General features: G+C 36.0%; 2 protein-coding genes and 1 long non-coding RNA gene across 7 annotated transcripts; 2 read left to right on the top strand and 1 right to left on the bottom strand.

The window, feature by feature from the left end:
• The first annotated feature begins 235 nt into the window (after positions 1-235).
• LOC110633533 (phospho-2-dehydro-3-deoxyheptonate aldolase 1, chloroplastic) lies at positions 236-4273 on the top strand. Of its 4 annotated transcripts, none has more exons than XM_058150307.1 (6): positions 236-914; positions 1293-1570; positions 1733-2009; positions 2586-2831; positions 3365-3631; positions 4126-4273. In XM_058150307.1, exons 1-5 carry the CDS (start codon positions 393-395, stop codon positions 3626-3628), a joined length of 1587 nt encoding a protein of 528 aa, XP_058006290.1. In that variant the 5' UTR covers positions 236-392; the 3' UTR covers positions 3629-3631; positions 4126-4273. The 4 variants fall into 4 exon arrangements, with proteins under 4 accessions (XP_058006290.1, XP_058006289.1, XP_058006288.1 ...); XM_058150306.1 differs by lacking the exon at positions 4126-4273 and adding an exon at positions 3855-4095; XM_058150305.1 differs by lacking the exon at positions 4126-4273 and adding an exon at positions 3715-4095.
• Positions 4274-4395: 122 nt separating this feature from the next.
• Positions 4396-5947, top strand: LOC131181576 (uncharacterized). The gene is made up of 3 exons (XR_009150116.1): positions 4396-5137; positions 5216-5418; positions 5500-5947. It is a non-coding gene; the product is annotated as an uncharacterized LOC131181576 (long non-coding RNA).
• Positions 5948-6096: 149 nt separating this feature from the next.
• Positions 6097-12775, bottom strand: LOC110633534 (polyadenylate-binding protein 2). Of its 2 annotated transcripts, none has more exons than XM_021782174.2 (6): positions 12538-12775; positions 12280-12382; positions 11101-11171; positions 6953-7144; positions 6705-6832; positions 6097-6393 (listed from the first exon to the last, which is right to left on the bottom strand). In XM_021782174.2, the coding sequence occupies exons 1-6, from the start codon at positions 12649-12651 to the stop codon at positions 6330-6332; spliced, it is 672 nt and encodes a 223-aa protein (XP_021637866.1). In that variant the 5' UTR covers positions 12652-12775; the 3' UTR covers positions 6097-6329. The 2 variants fall into 2 exon arrangements, with proteins under 2 accessions (XP_021637866.1, XP_021637867.1); XM_021782175.2 differs by having other exon boundaries at positions 6097-6610; positions 12538-12771.
• Between the last annotated feature and the right edge of the window lie 697 nt (positions 12776-13472).

The following is a 13472-nucleotide window of genomic DNA, read 5'->3' as shown; positions in this document are numbered from 1 at the left end:
GATTTTTTTTACGTGATTACAAATGTGACAATTACTTGCTTGGGCTCTTATTTGGCTGGTAATGAAATAATAGCGGCGCCGCCGTAGGTAAGAGCGGAATATCCCCTGTTAGTTTACCAAATTACCCTCCCTATCTCCATATTGACCAAAATATCCCTCTCCGTATTTTCCTAACTACCAAGCTTTCCCAATGCGTACCAAACGAGAGATTATACCAAACCCTCTCTCTCTCTCTCTCTCTCTCTCTCTCTCTCTCTCTCTCCACTTAAACCCCTATAAAACCCACTTCATCTCTCTCTTCTTGGGCAGACCCAGAGCCTGCATTGTTTCTCCCTCTAAGAGCTTGTTCAAGAGGTAGAGAGAAGAGCAAAGGAAGCTTGACTTCAACGGAAATGGCTCTCTCAACTCTTTCTTCCAAGTCTTTATACAGCAACACCTACTCTCTCTCTCAGCCTTACCACCACCAACCAGCTCTCTTTCTTCTTCCTGGCAACAGGTCTCACAAGTCCATATCCCTCCCTTCAATCACCGCCGTCCATGCGGCCGAGCCCGCTAAGAATGCTGTCTCAGTGAAGGAGTCCAGGGGACCGTCAGCCCCGGGCACCGGCAAATGGACGCTGGATAGCTGGAAGACGAAGAAAGCTTTGCAGCTTCCGGAATACCCTGATGCGAATGAGCTGGAGTCTGTGTTGAAGACTATTGAGACATTTCCGCCAATTGTTTTCGCTGGGGAAGCCAGGAGTTTGGAAGAGAGGCTCGCTGAGGCTGCCATGGGGAATGCATTTTTGTTGCAAGGTGGTGATTGTGCAGAGAGTTTCAAGGAGTTTAGCGCTAATAACATAAGGGATACTTTTAGAATTCTGCTTCAGATGGGTGTTGTGCTTATGTTTGGTGGCCAGATGCCTGTCATTAAGGTTAGATTGATTACTAATTTTGAAGATTGATTATTTCTTGTAGGTTTCTATTGTTTTTGTTTTAGATTTCAGGGTCTTGTTTGAGTGGAAATGCGTGTTCACAATGGTTCTTCTTGGGCTTTAATTCTTGTTATAGATTTCATTTTAAATTGAACCAGTTTTGGACGGTGGGTTTTTGTAACATCATTTTGGAAGTTTCTTAAATAGTGATAAGTTTGTTCATATAAGGGAGAGTTTAGATTATTGATTTTAAAGTCAATTACAATCTTGGATTGAATCTGAATTATATCCCTACTTTGATAATGTTCAAGGGCATATACTTCATTATTTTTAGTTTTTATTCCTTTTGGATGATAATTGTGGGCTTGGTTTTTTTAGGTGGGAAGAATGGCAGGTCAATTTGCAAAGCCTAGATCAGATCCATTTGAGGAGAAGAATGGAGTGAAGTTGCCAAGTTACAAAGGGGACAATATCAATGGAGATGCTTTTGATGAGAAGTCAAGAATTCCAGACCCACAGAGGTTGATAAGAGCTTACACCCAATCTGCAGCAACTCTCAACCTTCTTAGGGCCTTTGCCACTGGAGGGTATGCTGCAATGCAGAGAGTTACTCAGTGGAATCTTGACTTTGCAGAGCACAGTGAGCAAGGAGATAGGTATGTAAACTAATCTTTCCTCAAGTCATAGGTGCATCCATCTGTTTCATTTGTAACTTCCTGGATCTTTTTTCAGAAAAAGTGAAATTCTTTTGAAGTTCTGGTTTGAAGTTTGTGAGCAATTTATGTCTTTAACATGGTTGATACTGGTTTATTTGATAGGTACCAAGAACTAGCATATCGGGTTGATGAGGCCTTAGGCTTCATGGCTGCTGCAGGACTCACAGTGGAACACCCTGTCATGACAACAACTGAATTTTGGACATCCCATGAATGCTTGCATTTGCCCTACGAGCAATCTCTGACAAGGTTGGATTCAACTTCTGGCCTGTACTATGATTGCTCTGCTCACATGCTCTGGTGTGGAGAGCGTACTCGTCAATTGGATGGTGCCCATGTAGAGTTCCTTAGAGGAATCTCTAACCCTCTCGGTATCAAGGTACTTCAATGCAAGCACTATTGAAATAATTGATTTCATTATTATTTCTCATGACAAAACTTGCATTACCATTTTTCACCTACATCCAAGGAGATAAAAATAATTGGTGGACACAAATTTGTGGAGAAAGCAGCCCCTTTTTACTTTATTATGTTCTCCAAATATTTGAATGCATTTTCATTCTTGCTTTTCCTGCTAAACTTTTGAACCTCTTTTTATATACAATTTCCATAGTTTCATTGTGTTAAGGTTTATGAAAATCTTTATATAGTCATATAATTTATATTGTCAACTCCTGCTCAAACTTGAAGCTTGACTATTCCAAGTCTATACTTTTTAGTTTTCCCAACACACTAGAATTCATTTGGTGGCACTTTCATGAATTTGAAATATCATCTGCAGTAAATGGTTGCCTACAAAGCATTTTTAAGACATCATAAGACACTGAACTTTATTGTTCAACACAAACACAAATCCATTTTCCTGGTCCTCTTTGTATGCCCTAATCTGATGTGACTTAGATATGTAGTATGTGCTAGCATAGATTCGTGGCTGAAAGTGCAACTTGTGATGTAGGTGAGCAACAAAATGGATCCAAGTGAACTGGTTAAACTCATTGAAATTCTGAATCCTAACAACAAGCCCGGAAGGATAACAATCATCTGTAGAATGGGTGCTGAGAACATGAGAGTCAAGCTTCCTCACTTGATCAGAGCAGTACGCATGGCAGGACAAATCGTGACATGGGTCTGTGATCCAATGCATGGGAACACCATTAAGGCACCATGTGGACTAAAAACACGCCCCTTCGATGCAATTTTGGTAAGATTTATTTGTCATGTCTCTTGATTATATAATCCATAAATTAGACATTTCACTACAATTTGATTGATATTATGAAGCCAAAAGTGGAATAACATGCTAATGTTAGTAACTACAATCAAATGTACATAGAATAAAACTAAAGATGAAAATTTTATAATGGTAAGTAATTGCAATTTCATGTGCTGCTTTTGAAATTGGCTTTCTCAATGCTCTAGTATCGAAAGCATGTCCTAGTGTTATGACACAAAATTAGGTGAATCAGTAAATATGGAAGTTTTATGGTTATTTAGTGCCTATTTTTGGTGGTTGTCATATTCAATATCAATAACTTCTAAAAGAATTTTGCTAAGTAGAAAAGTTCAATAATTGAACTTGTAATCTACTGTCAGTCAGTGAGGTGGGCTCATATTTATTGGGGCATATGTCTCTCGCCCCTTGCATCCTGTTCACAGGAATGAATAAAGTACAGCTTTTTTTACTGTCGCTCCTTCTCCTTCAACTCATGTTCATGATATTGTAATTGTTTGCAGGCTGAGGTTAGAGCATTCTTTGATGTCCATGATCAAGAAGGAAGCCACCCGGGAGGAATTCACCTAGAGATGACTGGCCAAAATGTGACTGAGTGCATTGGTGGGTCTAGGACAGTAACTTTTGATGACTTAGGCTCCCGCTATCACACACATTGTGACCCCAGGCTGAATGCTTCTCAATCTCTGGAGCTGGCATTTATCATTGCAGAGAGACTTAGAAAAAGAAGGATGGGAACCCAACACCTGCTTTCCTTGAGCCTGTAAAGCGTAAGCAGATTTGGTCTTGGATTATTTCTTAGTGCTAAGCAGTCTAAGTACATTTGGTAGTGAATAAATTCGCCATTCTTCAGCACAGCAGTTCTTTCCAAAATTTGAAAGCAGCTATGGAAATCCATTGACACACAGCCTACTTAAGCAAAGCATTTCTTGTATCATTTCTTTGAATTGATTTAGTTGTGAAGGGATTTTTCTTAAAATATTGTTGATGCAGTGTCCTCCAGTGGAAGCTGCAAAAGCAATGTGGTGGAGATAAGCTTTGTAGAATCTTATTCTAGTAATTTGGATTGAAGTTTATGTATTTATGCAGCATTGAAGTTTGATTAAGCTGCTGTTTGGATTTTTCTAGGCAAGAAATTAAACTAAGCCCATTGTATGCTGTCAAAATCTACTCCCAGAAGACTCCCTGGGAGATTGAAGTTCTTGTTTGATATAAAGAGTCTTCTTGGAACTCATTCTTCTTTTTCTATCTGTTGTATTAATAGGTTAGCAAACAAGTGCGCCAACTGGGTTGCAAAAGCTATGAGGCAAGATGGCTGTTATTTAGGGTGGCTTTCCAATCACCCCTACCCAGTCGCAGCTTTTGCTAGATTGTTATGTTTCATATACTTGATATTGCTTTCTTGAGAACGACACGTCTTATGGGTACACGTACACCTATTTTGTTTTTTTCGAGGAAAAACTACAAGTCAAATCAATTTATAAAATTCTATGTACGGATCATAATATTTCTGCATATGACTTCCAAAGTTTCTTACAAATTAATTTTAGGCGGACGGTTAAGAAATCGACAATGTATCATTCCTTCACATTCAATGAAAATCTGCACAATTTCCCTGGACAAATGGTGAGATTGGTAGCTGATAACAGGCAACCCACTCTATATAATTACCCTTTGCTTTCCATCCTTACATCATGGAGCTGTAAGTACGTACAATAGCTTGCATAATTTGCACCACAATAATGGAGAGGCGCACATCATTATTGCACACACTCCCAGTTCACTATAAAGGCCACCAATGGCCTGCGACAGAACTCCATCACGCGCCTAATTAAGCCACATAGAAAGTGACCCTCCACTTCACCTGTGCACATACAGGTTTTGATTATGCTGGGAATAATGCCGCAGCATATTTCCCTCCTTCAAACACCGCCACCCACCCTACAGAGCCAGTCAAGAATTCTGTGGCACTGAAGGAAACCCCACCGCCACCACCTATTGTGGCGCCTCCAGACATAGGGAAATGGAACTTGGAAAGCTGGCCAGCAGAAAAGGTATTGCAGCTACCAGAGTACCCGAATGATTATAAGCGTGAATCGGGTGTTCCCACGATCAGTTTGGCCTGGAGAAGTAAGAATTCTAGAGGATAAAAGCTTATTGCCAAGCTTCAGTAACGCTCAACTTTCTTAGGGTCTTTGCCACTGGAGGTATGCTTCATTGCAGAGAGTTACCAAGTGGAATATTGATTTTGTGGAGCACAGCAAGTAGGGAGACGGGTATGCACAAATTGAACTTGTTTGTTTGATAATTTGTAATATCTCGATTGATGGTATACTGCATTGTTTGGTTGGCAGGTACAAGAACTGGCTACTCACAGCAGAACATCCAACCATGAGAACAACTTATTTATTTTGAAGAAAGGAAATTTCATACTTAGACCTAGACCAAGATAGAAAACACGTGGAATCCCACCATACATTTGCTCTCTTGGTCCATATAATGTACCTGCGAAGAAAAATCTAATTTACAAAGAATTAATATCTGTGGATTACTGGAGGTAGACTTTAAATTAGCCTGGACTCTCACGGGATTAATTGTAAATGCCAAAAGAAATTAAAAGTGAAATTTTGGTATGCAGGATTGCAGGCAAGCGACAAAATGGATCAAAAAGAGCAGTTCAACTGATTGAAATTGAATCCTAACAAGGCAGGGAGGACAAGCATCATGTGTAGAATAGGCGGTCACAAGTTAAAGAGTGAAGCTTCCGCCCCTGATCAGAGCACTGCGCAGGGCTGGAGGGTGTGATCCAGTGCATGGGAATAGAATGAACATTTTGTCGAGGATACACTGAATTGAGAAATCTCGCATAAATAAGTATAGACTGAGGTGCAAGAAAGCATTCTTTCAAGTCCATAGAGGAAGCTATCCTGGAGAAATTCACCTGGTGATGATTGCACTGGAGAGTCACAGATAAGCCCAGAGAACTGTTATCGAACGATCACGATTCACGTTATCTGATCATCAAACCTAGATTTCATACCCCATAGTTCAACCATTCATGAGCTAAATCCCATTAATCATCCAAGAAATCATTATTTGCGGACACAATTCCTTACGAATAATTTCATTATAAAAAAAAAAAAAAAAAGAAGTGATGAAGAAGACCACATGGTGAAAATTATATTCCGAATCCATCCATCATCGATGATATTTCCATCCAACTTGATCTAGTCAATAATCCATCTTAAAGGTACTTTGCCATGAATTACTATGATATCACAGTCACGTTTCATAGTTATTTGAGGTTTAAAAAATTCAAATAAATATTGGATTTCAAATTCCTCAATCCAAATGCATCCTTATATCAAAATAATGCTAGTACTGGGTTAAAAACAAGGGGCCAAGGTTCTAAGCATGGTACGCTCCAATCCCTTAAATGAGAAATGCTTCCACCAAACTTATTCTCTTTCAAATCATCCCCCTTCCAAATGACAGTAAATTCGATGAAGAACAGTTTGCCAGCAGCAATAACCTATGAATTAAAACTTCATCTTATAAGAACATCGGTTATGAATAATAGCAACATTCATCATTATACCAATAAAATATCTGTTTTTCCTCTGAAAAGATCATAAATAAAAACTCCAAGTTCCTGAACGAAACCATCCACATGATAAACTTCACTGCCTATAACAACTTTCTAGTAATAGGGCATGTATCGCATTGGTCTTCTGAATCTAGGAACCTTCCTGCAGATATTGGGGTGCCAAAAAAAAAAGGGTGATGATATGAATTAAAAACAGACGGACCAAAAATTGGATAAGTTCAGAAAAGAAAACATACCCATATCCATATGGGGAGTAGAAATAAGGAGGGACATATGGCCTCCTAAACCGGTGACCCATGTAAGGATTGAATCGCCTTGGTCGATACTGCTTCATCCCAGGAACATTGGTCCTCTTGGGCAAAACCTGAAAGGCAAATCATGTATGAAAAATCCAATAATGATCAATCAAAAAGGAAAATGGATCTATGGAAATTTTGTTAGAACAACAATTTTGCTAATTTCTTTGATAAAAGAATAGACTTGCCTTCAATTGACGCCCATGTAGTTCAGATTCATTCAGAAGCAAAGCCTCTTGTACAGCTTCTACTTCAAGGAATTCGACATAAGCAAAACCCTTTGGCTGGCCATACTTGTCTGTCAAAATAGTAACCCTGTTAACTGTTCCACAAGACTGAAAGTGTTGTTGGACTTCTTCTGGCGTGCATGCATAATCAACCTGTATGATAATTTCATCACAAGATTTGCATGCCAAAGTTCAATCAGCAAGTCATCAAAGACAAATTTAGAAGTATTTCCACAAAAGATCTAAATCATAAAAATAGATTTAGGGTAATAGACAACCCATTGAAATACATTTTTTACAAACATTCCTTCTGCTGTAATTTGTTGGACAAAGGTTTCTTATCTACATGCATAATCCATCAAATCCCCAAGAAAGTAAAACATAGTGCAAAGAAAGAATAATGCTTTAGCTGAGATCAGATAACTGCATTGAATAAAAAAAAATGTTCCATTTTTACCACTGTCACTTTTTTGACAAAAGCAATAATGTTCTACATTTTCCTCTTTCTATCACCAGCTCCTCAAATATGAGTATATGACAGATATTGCATTGCCTCTGATCCAGCTTGTTTAATCTTTTTGCACCAATAATTTTATCCGGCAAGATCTTTTTGAGTTTATAATTCAAATTTTGAAATGCACACTAGCCTGATAAGAATTTCAATCACCAAATGTAAGGGTGCATACTAGCTATGCAAATCTGCCAAATCAGCTTCCCAGAATCCATCCATCAAAACATCGCATACTTTCATTATTAAACCATTGCCAGCATTTTCTAAATAGCACAGACACAGTACTAATCTTCTATATCACCAAATCATCCCACTGCCAGAAGGTCATATCTAATTCAGCTTTTTCCTCCTATCAGTAACAATACACCACTTTCTCTTCCTCTCTTGTCTCATTTTTACCTTTTCAAGAAAGAAAAAAACGCATCAGAGTTTCATTTCTCCCATCAAGGCATCAACTGACTACACACTTAAAAGTGATGGTTGATGAGCTTCTCCTTCCGCATAACAGGAAAAGAACTGCAACTAAGCATTCTGTAGTTTACAGTGAAGATCACATTCTCAACTCAAACAAAGCCTTAATACTCAACCATTCAGGACAAGCCATTGTCTTAGGTTCTTTCATGCAAGTAGTTTTTTTCCCCTCCACTCTTATTCCACCTTCAGCACTGCAAACTGGCTCACATGAACTCATTGTTACGTCGTCTAGTACAACAAAATTCCCAAGAGCTTACAGCATATAACAGTCAACGCTCAACAAAACTTGTTCATGATAATATATGTAAGATCACACAAATAGAAGCAAACACAGAGAAAAATACATATATATAAAACCAATGATGCAAGAAGTTTTGAAACTCCCAAATTAAATGAGAGTAAAAGGGATTTTTTTTATAGAAGATTTTCTCTATAAATCATATGAGGAAAAGCTAAAACATCTAAAAGGTACTTGATAGATGTATACCATGGAATCATTTATAGTGGATCTTATCATGGCAAATATTTCCAGCTAATTAAGCTGAAAGGACATCCAGTGATTTCAGCATTAAGCTAATTAACTGATATAGAAAATTTCTTTTCTGGAAAAAAAAAGGGCAAAAAGACAGTTTATACTAGATGTTCATTCTGTTCAAAACACAGGTTCTCAAAGTTAAATGTAAGAAGGAAAAATATATACTATCATGTCACATATCTAAATTTGCCCTAGCTTGGATTATTCACAAATTTTAAAATGCTGTTCTTCTTGAGATTAAGTAAAACAACAATGCATATGGCAAACTCCCATGAGTTGAACAACCATTTAGGAATGACTAATGAGAAATGACACGCCCAAGAAGTGCCTAAAGTAAATAATAAAATGACCAAGTCAAAATAAGCAAATAAGAATCTTTAGAGCTCATTGTAAATTCACTAGTAAACATTAAAACACATTTGTCAAACATTTCCAACACTTTGGATAAAATAACCAGAAGTCAACAGATTAAGCCACCACAAAGAAGCAACAATCTTACACCCTTCACCACTTCTGCTTAATGACCACATATTTCGGAAGCACCAACTACCAACAGCAGTGACGAGGCTCCGCAGTCTGCAACTTAGATTGCATATCCTGACTTGCCTCCGCTCTTCGAAAGGAATGACTTCTATTCTCACATATCATGGTTGAAGCATCTCAAATACATACTACCATCAATTCCAGCAACCTCCAAGAAGCCTTTTGCATGCTTCTTTCACTCGATTTCTTTTGAAATAGATTTGCACTATCCATCGTATTGGATTTCTCTCTCTTATCTTTTCATCTCCATTTTTTCTTTCATTTTTTTGTGTTCCAATATCTTTCTTTTGTATTTTTTCTGATTTTCTTTTTTTTGCCCCTTCAAATGTTCTTGTGTTCCTCTTTCTTTTTCACTCTTCTTCTTCCCCAGTAAATTTATTGCATCTTCCACTCATTTTCTTTCAACAACTTTGTTTTCATTTCTTTTCTCTATTAACATGCAGGAATTTTTAATCTCTCATAACACAAGCTTATTTAACAAAAAAAGACTCTGGCTCATCCCCAAAAGACAGTACAACTATTCCAGCGCTAACAAACAGAGAACTTGAAGAATAAGGAGAATCCTGCGATCATAGTGAGACGTAAAGTCAAACCATGACTCTGAATGGTAAGAAGCCACATCAACAACAAAAGCAAGGAAATTAACGTAAATAATAGTTCAAAATAGTAAAACAAATCCACAGCGAAAAGGAGGGTTTCTCTCTTTCTTTTCTTTTCAATTTTTTTTTATTTATTTTAGTTTTGATGGGAAGTAGGGCTGTTAAGATTTGGAAAATTGTTGTACTACAAGAGTACAGACTGCATTTGATAAATGAATTGAATTTGATTTAAAAGGGCTTGTTTGACATGTGCACAGTCACATACTTTGTCTTTGGCAGATAATAATATAAAATGGTTCAATGTAAGTGCGCGAAAATTAAAAGGGGGAAAAAAAAAACCTGTTATAACAGCTACATTTCAGAACATCATGGTAATATTGGATTAGATTTTCTACATTTTTATATCATATTTTGTAACTTCTATGATTTATATTTATATCATTCAGAAGGCTTTTCAAATGCAAGCAATAACAAAATTTTCCAAAGTCCAGAAATTTTACACTTAAAAAGGGACAAACCAGGCATTTTTGTTATAATATTAATGTGGTTGTCATAAAATAAGCAGAAAGAACATTACCAAACAACATTTTCTAAGCCGTCAACTGTAAAATATCATATTGTATTAATTGACAGTAAAATAATCAATGAAAACATATTGGAGCCATGGAAATTTCCAGCTTCCGTGTGGATTCAACGCAACTGGTTAATATAAATATAAACAAGAATGGAGGTATGCCTGTTGTTCAACAAATAAAGAGTTTAAACACTTGCTGTAAAAAGGACTATACAATTCGTCTAATCTTCTCCAAATTTATTAGTTCAATGACTTGTGGGGATGCTTTATACAACCACAACACCTACATGGACAAGGGTATATTCAACAAGTCTATTACAATTCCCTATAGGAACAAAAAATTCAACGGGTAATTTTCTTGTCAGCACCAAAAATGCATCTTACAATCAGTAAGCTACACTACCATATGCATGCATATTCTATATAAAAAATGTATATACATATCATGAAGTTAACTGATGGAATGGAAGGACTACAAATTTGTAATTCGCCCACAAAGGATCAACTTCTAAGGTTAGGGGAAGAGAAGAAAAGGTGGGAAGCAAATATCGAACACATAAATTTATGAAACTAAGCACGCATAGATGGCATGCACAATAGTAAAGACGCTGTACTTCAAAAGAAAATTTGTGATGACCAATGCAAAAGCAGGCCTGCTATTTTCCTTAACTGAACAGGTGAAAACAAGAGCTAAGTCTCAATACGTAGAAAAGAGATTTTGATTAAGGGCTAAAGAAAATCACACAATATTATGCAATTCTAAGAGCACAGCTAAGATTTAAAAGCAAGCTTATTGGAAAAATAGTATTTATATAAACAGTAGGTAGTTAACAGGAGGCAGAAAAAAGGAGAAGAGGTTTTCCATTCCCTCACATTGCCAACAAACACAGAACGAGAATCCGCTTCCTCCCTATTTGCCTGGTTAGCAGCTGCACTAGCTGGATCTGTGAATGACATTGCAGTGTAATAATAATAATAATAATAATAATAATAATAATAATAATAATAATAATAATGTGAATTCAAGTTTCCAAACAGGCAAAATGAGAAAACTTCGAGTGCGACTATAAAACAAGAAGAAAATTCAGACAAGAATAAGACACTTGACTGTAGCAAAAATTCAAGAAACATCTTATTCTAAGTCAGAAGAAAGATATTGTAAAAGGTTACAACCACAAATAAAATGATAACCCATGATAACAGCTAGTCTACATCATGAATCTGGAGGCATGAAAGAAAACTAAGTAAAATGGTGTTTCCAAAAATTGTTATGCACTGAAATAAACAATATATAAGATCTGGCAACACCAATCTGGTTAAAATCCTCAAAAAAGTGAAAAATCAGGCCATAGAAAGGTACATATTTTCTAAAACACCAATGGTTGATAAAGAAATGCACGCCAAAATGTGGGACATATATCACCATTAGAACACCGAAGAACACAGGCCACAGGTATTTGCTCATAAAAAACAAGAAAAAAGTTTCTCAATGCTAAAAGCACATTTAGCAATGCAGTTTTTGAAACATTTAGAAAAAAACATTATCAACAAGAAGTAGTACCCTGAGTTTCCAAGGGCAAAGTGATGTTTGCTGAAATTTCAAACCACTCATTTTCCAAGCATGAAGAAAATGCATTTATCACCAAAAAAAAATACAAAAGCTGATTTCCAAAGGAGAAAAAAAAAGGACAGTCAATTGTACCTTCCAATGCAATCCCTCTTGTAGCATTTATGCAATATCTCTTCTTAATGCTATTCATCACTTTCTTAAGCACCAAGATAAAATACATAATAATCTTGACCAAAGAGCCATACATCATTTTCTAAGTAAATTACAGGAAAACAAGACCACAATAATCCAGATGTGAAGAATCCTACACCACCACAAATAGCAGAAGCGTATAAAATAGGAACCCAGTAGACTCCTTCTGACCATCAAATTCTTCTCAGTAACCAAACAAGCAATAGATATATTACAGTAGATCCAAATTCCTCTAAGGTGGGAAGACAAAACTCGTTGTGCAAGAAGATACAAGAAAAAGGAGTGAAAACCTTGAACAGAGCCCATCTCTTTCTCAACCTTAGCTTGCATCTCGCGAAGAGCCGCTGCTTCCTCCTCCATTTCCTTCAACCTCTTCTTCATCTCATCCAGCTCCTGCACCATTGCGTCGGCATAAAAATGGTGTTAATTTTAATATATGCAAGAAAGCTAAGCAAATACCTTTACGATATCTCCTCTAAGATCGATTAAATCACTAGGGTTTTATTATCTCCACAGACAGATGAAAACGAAAGAGAAAGAGATAGGACCTTGACGGCGTCTTCATCGGCGGCGGACATGTCTACGTCGGTGTTGTGAGGTTCCATATCGCCTTCCATGTCAGGAATCTCTCCACCGTACACCTCATGCTCTTCTTCCTCCATATCTCTGGCTCTCGTTTGATGTTTCTAGAAACAAGAAAATCTGCTTTTGTGTGGGTGTTTCCTTTTAAACCATGAAATTATTGAATACACCTTGCATGTGCACTAACACAGAGCAATGTAAGTTTCATTTTTCAAAGATTTTTTTTTATATATATAAATGTATGATATATATATATATATATATATATATATATTAACATCAAATACATAATTATAAACTTTTAAACTAAAAAATAAAAGAATAAAATAAAAATAAAATATTTATAATATAAATTCTTTTAAAAATAAAATACTATAATCTTTATTACACAAGAATCGTTAATGTGACAAATATTTGTTAAATAATAATAATATGAAGATAACTATAATCAAATAAATATTTAATGTTTATTTAGCATTGAGTTTATGGAGTTTAAATTATTTTTTTAATAAAAATATTATTTTAAATATTTTTAAAAAATCATTTTAAAAAATAATTTTATTATTTTAATATTTTTATAATTAAAATTTATTAAATTTAATTTTAAATTATTTTTTAATATTTTTTAATTATTATATTTAAAAATATAATTTTTTTAACAGTAATTTTAGCAATTTCCAAATGGACACTTAAATCATTTATTCTCCACCCATTTCCTTCTCTTTTGTCTCTTTTTCTTCCAACTTCTGTCTCTATCTCTTTAAGTTAATTATTAATTTACTTTTCTGTTCACCCAAATTCTATGAGTTTTGAAATCCAACACGCGTAAATATAATCTTCTTTCTGATTTGTTGGAGAAAGAAAGCTCTCTCAACTTTATTTCTCTTGTCTAAGGCAAGGT

This window comes from Hevea brasiliensis, chromosome 7, assembly GCF_030052815.1.
Source record: "Hevea brasiliensis isolate MT/VB/25A 57/8 chromosome 7, ASM3005281v1, whole genome shotgun sequence".
Classification (NCBI taxonomy): domain Eukaryota; kingdom Viridiplantae; phylum Streptophyta; class Magnoliopsida; order Malpighiales; family Euphorbiaceae; genus Hevea; species Hevea brasiliensis.
This window is presented reverse-complemented; position numbering and strand designations above follow the sequence as displayed.

Coding starts and splice junctions, on each gene's coding strand:
- LOC110633533 (XM_058150307.1), top strand. CDS start 393: ATGGCTCTCTCAACTCTTTCTTCCAAGTCTTTATACAGCAACACCTAC. Junction 2,010..2,585: donor CTAACCCTCTCGGTATCAAG/GTACTTCAATGC, acceptor CTTGTGATGTAG/GTGAGCAACAAAATGGATCC. Junction 2,832..3,364: donor GCCCCTTCGATGCAATTTTG/GTAAGATTTATT, acceptor AATTGTTTGCAG/GCTGAGGTTAGAGCATTCTT.
- LOC110633534 (XM_021782174.2), bottom strand. CDS start 12,651: ATGGAGGAAGAAGAGCATGAGGTGTACGGTGGAGAGATTCCTGACATG. Junction 6,833..6,952: donor TACATGGGCGTCAATTGAAG/GCAAGTCTATTC, acceptor TTTGCCTTTCAG/GTTTTGCCCAAGAGGACCAA. Junction 6,394..6,704: donor TACTCCCCATATGGATATGG/GTATGTTTTCTT, acceptor TTTAATTCATAG/GTTATTGCTGCTGGCAAACT.